This window comes from Peromyscus californicus, unplaced genomic scaffold (assembly GCF_007827085.1).
Source record: "Peromyscus californicus insignis strain IS unplaced genomic scaffold, ASM782708v3 Scaffold_7__1_contigs__length_154581171, whole genome shotgun sequence".
NCBI lineage: Eukaryota > Metazoa > Chordata > Mammalia > Rodentia > Cricetidae > Peromyscus > Peromyscus californicus.
The window spans coordinates 76,497,446-76,507,740 of NW_026294595.1; the positions used below are offsets into that span (position 1 = coordinate 76,497,446).

Here is a 10,295-nt window from a genome sequence, read left to right on the forward strand (position 1 = left end):
CAGTCTGGGCTACCAAGTGAGTTCCAGGAGAGGCGCAAAGCTACACAGAGAAACCCTGTCTCGAAAACCCAAAAAAAAAAAAAAAAAAAAAAGCTTTTATACATATAAAACAAAACCAATATAGATATATAAAAAACAAAAATAAAGACACAAGAAATTATACATTTGAGAGAGACAACTGGAAGATACAGGAGACAACAGAGGAGGGAGTGGGGTTGAAAATTATGCAAATGCAATGTATTCACATATGAATCTTCAAATAAATAAAAGAGAGGCTGAAGTACTTAGAAATGTTATCATAAAGGATATGAACGTCATTGGGCCTTACTTTTAAGTAAGGGAACACTACATTCTCAAAGGCACGATTAATATTCGATTATTCAGAAGCATCACCAGGGGCTGGCTAGCTTGCTACTAATCATGATCCCAGTTTCTTGGAGAATGGGATAGAGATGATAAATTAGTATAAGGGAGGGCAACTGGGTCTTGGGGACAAGCTATTTGCCTGTAAGTACAGAATTTTTTTTCAGAATTTTAAGAACTGATGTAGCTATAGAGAGAGCCAGACGGAATCCCAGTCTAAAGAGAAATGAAACATGGAAATGTCCAGTTAAGTGACAGGGCGAGTCATGCAAAGCTACACAGAGTAGACTGTAAAGATATGATTCTGGCTAAGATATACGTCCCTGGTCTCTCGTGAAAATGGAGGTCACAGAAGTGAAAATGGAGGTCACAGAAGTACCCGATGCAAAAGGATAGAATGTGGCAACATTCGTAAAGTGCTTACCGCAGGAGAAGAAGTTTGGTAAATGATAGCTATTTGGTTTTGATTTGGTTTTGTGTCTGTGTGTGTTTCGTTGGCTTGATTGGTCTTTTGAGACAATGTCCCAGTAAGTCAGCCTTGAAGTCACAATTCTTCTGCCTCAGACTCCCAGAAAGTTGGGACTATAAGCACTTTCCACCAAGGCTGTTTTTTTTTATTATTATTATTATTATTATTATTATTATTATTATTGCTAGCACTGGGCAAAGAGCCTGGGATCTGGCTAGATTTGTCATAATGTGGGTGGCTACGGACAACTCAACAATCAAAATTTTAACATGGGTTTTGAGTTTATAAGAATTTTCTAGAGAGCAGCCTATTATTCCAGAAGATTCTCGGAAGAATTAATAAGGTTTACTATTTACATTGAGTATCTGGAAATTCTTTCTCCCTACATTAATATAAATTATACCCTTTATCCTAATCTAGTACCCCGTATTTCAAATATCACTTAGTACCTTTTCCTGTGATAAACAACTCCTAATGACTCAAGGGCAAAAAGATGTATTTCACCTCCCAATTCAAAGGCATCCATCATGGCAGGAAAGTCAAGGCACCAGGAGCTTGAAGCAGCTGGTGCAGAAATAGAGAGCAATGGATGCTTATACTCAATTCACTTTCTCCCTTTTTACTCATCCCAGGGAATGGTACCACTCACAGTGACTTCTTCCCTTTGGTTAATCCAGTGGAAATACACTCCCACAGCTAGGGCCAGAGGCCACCTATCTCCCAGGTGACTCCGTTGACAAATGAGACTAAGTATCCCAATCACCAAATTTATTTTTTATGTCCTTCAAAAAAAGAGGGGTAATTTTAAGTATGGGCAGTCAACATTGTTAATATGTAACAATAGAGCAACAACATAAATCACAACACCTGTTCTTTTCAGATCTTAAACTTTTATTCCAAATACTCAAACACAGAATTGTGGATAATAACCATAATGCTAACGAGTAAGCTGTTAAAAGATAAAAATAAGTACTGGAACTCATCTTCTTCCATGTGAAAACATGTAAATGAAAATACAGGTCCTCAGATCAAATGATACATTGCATCCTGGTGTCTAAACATCCCCTAAGGGAGAAAAGAAAACTCTTGGAAGCCACTAAACAAAGCATATCATTATATATAAGAAAATAAAGTGAAATACAACCCCACAAAATATCTCCAAAAACTAATCAACTTTGAGGTATGCTTCCATAAATACCTAAAGAAAAAATAAAGAGAAATGAGTACAAAGTGTCAATTTTGGCTTAAAATATCTTACCATAGAAAAACTAGAACAACTGTCATACAATATCTAAAGGCAGACACATATGTAACCAAACACTAGTCCAGCTGGCACCTATCTGTCATCCCAGTTACACAGAAGCTGAGGTGGCAGGATTGCAAGTTCAAGGTCGACCTGGGCAAATAGTGAGGTTTTTGTCTCAAAAAATGGTTAAAGAAAGCTGAGATATACCTCAGAGGTAATATGTTTGCCTAGCATGTGCAAGACCCTGGCTTAATCCTGCAATCCTGCCTCCTAACTGTGTGGAATTTGAAATCTGCATGAAATCATATGAAGCCCATACTCTCAAACCCCATTCCTGAGGGGGGAAAAAAAAACTTTGTTTTCATGCATATTTTGTGAAAACAAATTGAGATAAAATTCAATTCCAGTCAACCTGAGAGAAAAAGACATCTTTCCCTGCTGCTCTGGCATCTGTGCACATGTTTATTAATCCCAAGACACTTCTTAACCTCACACCGACCATTCATCAATTTTCATCAGCTACCGTCATTGGTGCCCGCAGTGCACCACAGAAGGCTGGCAGAGAGTCCTGTAGAACCAAGTTTCAGAGCAGAAAAATGCATTGCACTTTTCCAGCCCTGCTCTGTGCTTTAAAAAAAAAAAAATCCCCCATTCATTGCGGTGAATTTCCCTGGAGTATGTGCCTGCATTTGCAATGGGCATTGTTAAAAAATAAAAGTAGAGTATTAAACCAGAGTCTAGGATATTGCAATCTCCACAATGAGGAGGGAAAAAAAATAGCCATAGGCGGCACTCTACATATTGAAATCCTGTGACCAGGTGTTCTTGAGGTTTATAAGAATGTGATCTGATTAGGGGAGTCGGGAGAAGGTTGTGCTATAAATCATGCCCTGAGTCAAATGCTTCTGAAATTGTCCTACACTGCTAGCAAGGGGAATTTAATATTGGGCAGTATTTACAGTGCTGGAAATTGACTAACAGAGTGAATGGGGGGAAATATCTACCAGCCAGTGCCAGCATGCTCCGGGGAGCAGGATGACGGTGGGAATTTAGCTTTTATTAGTGCACAGACATCTGTAAGGGATTAAATAAGATGAAAGGACTGGTGGTTTGGAAGCCTATTCACTTCCAAACTACAAAACAAAGAGGGGTTTTTTAAATAATATTTAAGTGTGTATATGTTTTTGACAACTAAATTATGAATGTCTTCGATATACTCCACACAGAAAGCAAAGAAAACTGCTGCATCTTTCAATGGAAAACACTAAATTCAGTCCCCGCATATGCACCAAATGTGTGCCATTTAGGATAATGTCATTGATGTACACTTGACAACTAAATTACAAAGCTCTTTGATATACTGTGTATGAAGACTGACAATTACGACCAATAAAATCAAAGGAAGAAAACAACTAATTAACACTAACATATCATTATGACTCACTAGCATATAAAATCCCATGCCTGCTCTTAAATTGCTGGTGCCTGGCAAATGCTGAACTCAAGACATGAATAGTTTCCAAATAACTGCATCCACTAGAGGGTTTATGGGTTCCTTAGAGGTTTGGCCCAATTTCCTTCTATCCAAAGGCCCAAGACAAACAGATGACTTTAAATTCCATCCTGAAAGATATAACTCTTGGGATTATAATCTGTAGGTTAGTTGTATATCCTAATTAAATTCTGATGCTACTGTATAAACAATATAAACATAGTATGAAGAACACAGAATTAAGAGACAAAAGGCTTGGGTTCAAATTCAAAGTCAAGTATTAATTATGCCTGTAACTTCAGAAAAATCATTTACCCTCTATCTAATGTTCCCCTCTTCACGGAGCTGTGGTGAGGAAAACAAGTGTGAGAAAAAAAATCCAAAAATGGTAAAAAGTAACTAATGTACATGTGTTCACTCCTCTACTCTACTATGAGTAGACTTCGTCTAAACTCCACAAATGGAGAAAGTACGGACACACTGACACTCAACTGATCATAATCCAAAGAATAGCCCATTGCAGAAGAGAGGCCTCTAAGAAGCCTGCACTTATTCAAATTGATCCATATTGCACATAGAGAAAAGCTGACATTTTCAGCAAGGCATTAAATCTGTTTTTAGGCAGTAAGAAAATATGGATTTTTAAAAATATGTGACCTTGAAATTGTATGGAAAAGCATTGAGAGTATAAATTACTTTTAATTAAAAAGTAAAAATAAACAACCAGAGTTGGCTATAGATAGCTAAGCCAACACGAGTTTATCAGATTTAATGGGTAGCTGTAGCTAACAGGTGCATTCTCTACTTCATTATTGAAAATTTTATGACACCAGATGACCTCCTAGACACTGAAGGTGACAGTAGCGATGCCATTTAAGCCTAGAAAAGGCTGGTTTTTTCTGAAACCTGTCTTGATGTAATTTATTTCTGCATAAATATACCATACAAGAAAATGCACTGAGAGCCCTTGGTAAAAGTCACCATGTCCTACAAATGTACAGTGTTGTTAGAGAAACCTAAAAGGCTCCCTTGAATCTTTTTTTGAAAAAATCAACATATGTGAAATTTACAAAATAGTTCTACAAAATATGAAGTGAAAAAATGCATTAATATCTCAATACAAAATATAATAAATTGAAGTGGAAAAAGGCATGCCCAGGACAAATTCCTTTCCTAGCATGCTTGGCTGTTCTTTGACAGCCCTGGCTTTGATTTTCATGACACAGTGCCATGCACACACTACATCCTCGTCTCCTACAGTTACCACTGTTCTCAGTTATTGAGTTTTCAAAGAACTGATTTCTCCTGCTGCTCTTTTAGGCTCACTAAACAGCTCAGGCAATCATCTCATCGACTCTCCATTCCTGACCAGGTGACAGCACCTCTGGCCTGTCACTCCAACCTGCCACCCTTTGGATGGTAAGACCCACACACACAATGATGTGACAGGTGCTAGGAGAAGACCTCACTGCAACCCAAAGGAAAACACTTTTGCAAACACCAACTTGTATGTGGTGATCCTACTTAAAACTCCATTGAATCTTGGATTTCCAGAGAGTCCTCAATGCCCAAAGGGTCCCCTAAGGTCTCCTTTGAGTTCATGGTAAACCCAGAGCTTTTTAATGCATTATGAGCATTCATAAACTTCTGGAGGTATTTTGAAGTATACAGCCAGTGGTGTTTCAGGACATCTTCCATCTCATAGCACTTGGACTGCCTGGCATTCATTTTTCGGAAGCGTCTAAACAGTTTATTACCAGATTCATTTCCTTCACTTGCCCATGCCCCAATAGAGCCATCCCTCTCAATAATTTCAGGGACATGGGCCAAGGTTTTGTGAAAATAGTTAGTGATTTTGCCCTCGTATCTATATTTGAACTTGGTAGAGAGGAGTTCAGCAAAACGCTGTGAGTTGAAACTGTACTGGCAGAGGGACTCTGGGCACTCTTTAGCAGGACATGTCGAGCGCCACACGGGTTTCATCTTCAGGTAAAGGTCCATCAGTTCTCTGAGAGCTTCATGCCTCTCCTCAGAAGGAATTAACTCACAAACTGCATCTACAGTCTCTTGGGTCATAAGCTTCCGGGCAAAATTGCCATTCATCCTCATGATTGGTTTTAGGTTCATTCTTTTCCGGAGATGTTTGTCCAGTGTGGCCTGCCATCTCTTCCTTTCCTCTTTGGAGGCATTGGGGTTTTTATACACTTCCCCTATCTCCAGCTGGAAAATCTTGTAGAATTCCGCTGCGTTGCCAATGTCACAGTGGAGAGCATCTATAGAAGGGACTGTCTCGATGAAAGGCTTGGCAGAGACCCCTTTCACCCGGTCCCGGAGTTCTTCCACTGACTCATGATAGGGATTGGATCGCCAAACCTCATAGCGCTCCAGGTTCTCAGCGTGGCTTCTGGTTATGGAGTGGAAGACAAGATTTTGAGAGGCTTCCAGACGAGTGGCATCACAAAGGGTACAGATGTAGACAGAGCCAGAGGCTTCCAAGCCTTCTACTTCCCGGACAAGTTTTTCATCATATCCGGTGCCCCTGAAGATGAACTTGAAAGTCCTGGGGATGCCTCCCATCTCCAATATTAATTCACTGCCCTTCATGGCCTCCCTTTCAGCAATGAGAGGGCTTAGGATGGCAGTCAGGGTCTCGTGGTCAGACTCATCTGCCAGCATAAGACACAATGGCTTGCAACACAGTTCAGAATTGGGCTTGGGTTCCTCAAATACCTTCACATTCTGCGAACCATGCTCTATCATAATTCTCATTACTGTGAATGAAAAACGAACTGCCTTTTCTGGAACTGCAGGCCCACTCCCATGCTTCTCACTCACATCCCCCATTCCATCACAAGACTCCTTTACCACTACAGTGAAGGGACCGTTCAGGTAGTCGTCAAGATCTTGGGATCTCATGCCTTCCAAGATGTCTTCTTCCATGTCCATCAAAGCAGACACCAAAGCAGAGTCATAGCGGAACCTCTTTGCAATGGTATCCACTGGGTATTCATCCACAGAAGAGGCAAGTCCGGACAGCCCATCAATAATTCCAACATCAGTTCTGGAGGACACATTCTTCAGAGGGGGCTGCCACTCAAAGGGATGGTAGCCTGGCAGAAGGACTTTCTCAGCATTTCGAAGAGCATGCAAAGGCTGAAAAATCTGCCTCCCGGTGATGGCTTTCACAGTCCTGTACATCTTATGGTACTGGCTGCAGCTGAGGAAGGTATTGACACGGATGGCCAAGCAAACAGCTGGTTGCAGACCAGAGCCCCGCCCCTGCATGATGGCCTCTAGCTCATCGGCTTGTCTGTGTTCATTCCTGGCCCTCAGTGCCAGCAGGAACAATGTCAAGCACACAGACTTCACATCTCCACCTTCTTCTTTGTCAGCAAATTCTTTGACTTGAATCTTGAGCTCCCTGAGCCTATGTTTCTGAGCCCTGCGTGTCAGTGACAGGAGATGCTGACGAGGCCGGCCCCCTTTATTAATATGCACCAAAGCCTCTTTAGACTCTTTGTGGCTTGAGACATGATGGTTGTATTTTTCCAGACTCACCTCCTCGTTGCACTCCTGTGCAGGACACTTCACCATCAGAGAATTCAAGATGTTCAGAAAGGACTTCACTGGACTCTCCAGGTCAGTAGGGAAGCACGGGTATCGGCAGGAAGGACAATAGCTGCCCATGACTTTGAGGCATCGGAGGATGCAGATCCTGCAAAACACGTGCTTACAGCTGGTCTCCACGGGGTCAGCCAGAATGTGTTCACATATCTGGCAGGAGATGGATTTCACAAAGTGTGCTGGGAAGTCCACTGCAAGAAGCTTGGTACTGAGATGAATCTTACTGCAGTTAGAGAGCTTCTTCATGACTTCCTTACTGCTGACCCTAGCCTGAGCTCTCTTGCGCTGACGGTCCCGTCTCGCTTGGTTTAACACAGTTTTCAGTTTCTTGCTGAGCTGTACATTGGGCTGATGCCTCTTCCTCTTGAGTCCCCCGTGGGCAGTGAGGCAAATGTCACAGGATGGTGTGTGGGGATGCCACTCCGTGGTCACATTCCTTGGGAAGTAGACCTCACAGGGGGCACTACTGAACTTCCTGTACATAATGCTCCAACAGTTATGACAGAATTCAGTGGGGTGGATCGAGTCAAGATCTGCCTTCACATCAATCCGGAAAACTCTGGCAATGAGGTCTGGCCAGGAAGTAACTCTCTTTTCCTTCTTTCGGAAAAGGCTTTGGGTTTTAGCATCCACGGGCCCATGGACTGGGTATCTCCGGTTGTGCCCATCACTCTTGAATGGATTCCCACAAATGCGGCAGAAGTGTCTAAGCCTGGCTTGGTGAATTGTTTTGTCTCTTGACTTCCCATCAGCATGGAATTTCTTTGAAAATTTAGGATGAAGTTTCAATGATCGCTGAGTCAGAACTGATTTCTGACCACCAGGCTTGTCTGGAACTACTGGAGACTGCTGTAGGTAAGGGTTCCCCTCTGAGGAACCCTTCTTCTTTTGGGCTTCTTCAGGTGCCTTTTCAGATGCCTTTTCGGGTGCCTTTTCAAAGGATCGCACCCTGAATAGCTTAAATTTCCACTCAGAAAATTTGATATGCGGGTGCTGAATTTCATCAGGGGCAGGACTGAGTCTCAGGGTGGGTGGCAAGGAGACAGCCATGTCGGCTAAGCTACCTGGGAACAGTGGGAGGGAAAAAAAAGTCAAGTTAAGAAAAATATCAATATCTGATTGCTGTATCTTGGAAATAATTGAGATTGATGCACTTGATTTTTCATTCATTAATTCTTTCCAAAAGATATTTATTATATCTCCTGCTGTGTTGGGTGCTGATAATACAGCCAAGAATAGTCAATCTCTTTTCTAACAGTATTTGGGGGCCACTTAAACTATATATATGCATGCTTTTAAATACTGTGTATATGTAAAATTTAATTCCCTTACCACAAAAACCTTATCTTTGAAGACAGCATCACTGAGTGATTGATCTTGTTTCCCAATGTCCCTGGTACCCATTAGGGGCTCAATAGTTGTTTGTGAATAAATATAATGATAAACTGGATACTAAACCAGAGAAAAGTAATATTTTCAACATTGTATTAGCCTCATTACACTAACTGGACAATATATTTCCAGGTTTTTAAAACATTCTTCCGGGAGATTGGTTGTTTATTTCTTCCAAATAGGTCATAAAGAAATGATAAAGTTACAAACCCAAAGAAACTAATTACTCACTACTTGAAAGGATGAAGTGAATTTGGAGCTTTATGGATGCAAACTAATAATAAGTATCATGGATAGTAATTATGCTTACAATTTTAATTAGTGAATGCTGTTGTAAATTAGAAGGCTGAGTCTACATTAGAAACAAAACCTTTAAACCTGCAACAAACCATAGCATGAGCATGCTAAGGAGGCTGAAGGACTTTTAAGATGAAAACTTCAAGTAGTTTCAAACAAAACTCACACAGGTCATCCTGAAAGTCACTGCAGACCAAAGGTCATTAGTACTACAGTGTGTAATAAGAAGAGATATGAGGAACATTTTTCTCCTGGTTAAAAATATTACAGATGAGGGAAATTATGTAGTTGCATTATAATCTCAAAAAGTAAAAGAAATAAATTTTTTAAAAATTACAGGTAAAATGAAATGACTCCAAATGATATTCTGTTATTCTCATAGATTGGTGCCTAGCCCAATTGTCATCAGAGAGGCTTCATCCAGCAACTGATGGAAACAGATGCAAAGACCCAGAAACAAACATCAGACAGAGCTCAGGGAATCCTGTGGGAGATGAGGAAGAAGGATTGTGGGAGCCAGAGGGTTCAAAGACACTACAAAAAAACCCACAGAATCAACTAACCTGGGCTCTTAGGGGCTCACAGAGACTCAACCAGAGAGCCTGCATGGGACCAAGCTAAGCCCTCTACGAATGTTACAGTTGTGTAACTTGATCTTCTTGTGGGGCTCCTAACAGTGAGAGCAGGGGCTGTCTCTGAGTCTGTTGCCTGCTTTTGGGACTCTTTCCTCCTACCAGCTTGCCTCATCCAGCCTTAATAGGAGAGGAGGTGCCTAGTCTTGCTGCAATGTGATATGCCATGGATGGCTGATATACACAGGAGGCCTGCCCTTTTCTGAAGAGAAAGGAGGAGGACTAACTGGGGGTGTGGCCAGATGGAAGGCTGTGGGGAGAGGCTGGGAGGAGAGTATGAAGGGAGGGGAAACTGTGATTGGACTGGAAAAAATTAATTAATTAATAGAAAATACAGATGAGCATGATGGTGCATGTCTGTGATACCAACACCAAAGAGGTGGGAGCAGAAGAGTCAATGCAAGTTTGAGGCCAGCCTGGTTGACCCCAGGGAGTTCTAGGCCACCCCGGGCTACACAATGGGACCCTGTCTCAAGTAATAATAATAGTAAAAACAATAATAATAAAATGATATGCCAATTATGGTATAAATATCAGTCACAAAACAGAAGAAAAACAAACAATGCTATCTGAGTACTCTCTAGACCTAAACTAAACCAAACCGCCTACAGTTCCTTAGTTCATAATATACCATCCCATCCATGCTCCCCAAATGTGTCTTGGTTAACTCTTTGACCTACAACCTATGTCTGGAAACCCATTTTCCCCTCAACAGATTAACCATCTCAATGAGTTTTATAGCCACATCGGAAGATAATCCCTCAAATAATACATTTTGAC

At 41.3% G+C, this 10,295-nt stretch overlaps 1 protein-coding gene across 1 annotated transcript; it reads right to left on the reverse strand.

Moving 5' to 3' along the window:
* Positions 1 to 1,726: 1,726 nt before the first annotated feature.
* Rag1 (recombination activating 1) lies at positions 1,727 to 8,249 on the reverse strand. The gene has a single exon (XM_052724256.1). The coding sequence runs from the start codon at positions 8,242 to 8,244 to the stop codon at positions 5,095 to 5,097; it is 3,150 nt and encodes a 1,049-aa protein (XP_052580216.1). The 5' UTR covers positions 8,245 to 8,249; the 3' UTR covers positions 1,727 to 5,094.
* Between the last annotated feature and the right edge of the window lie 2,046 nt (positions 8,250 to 10,295).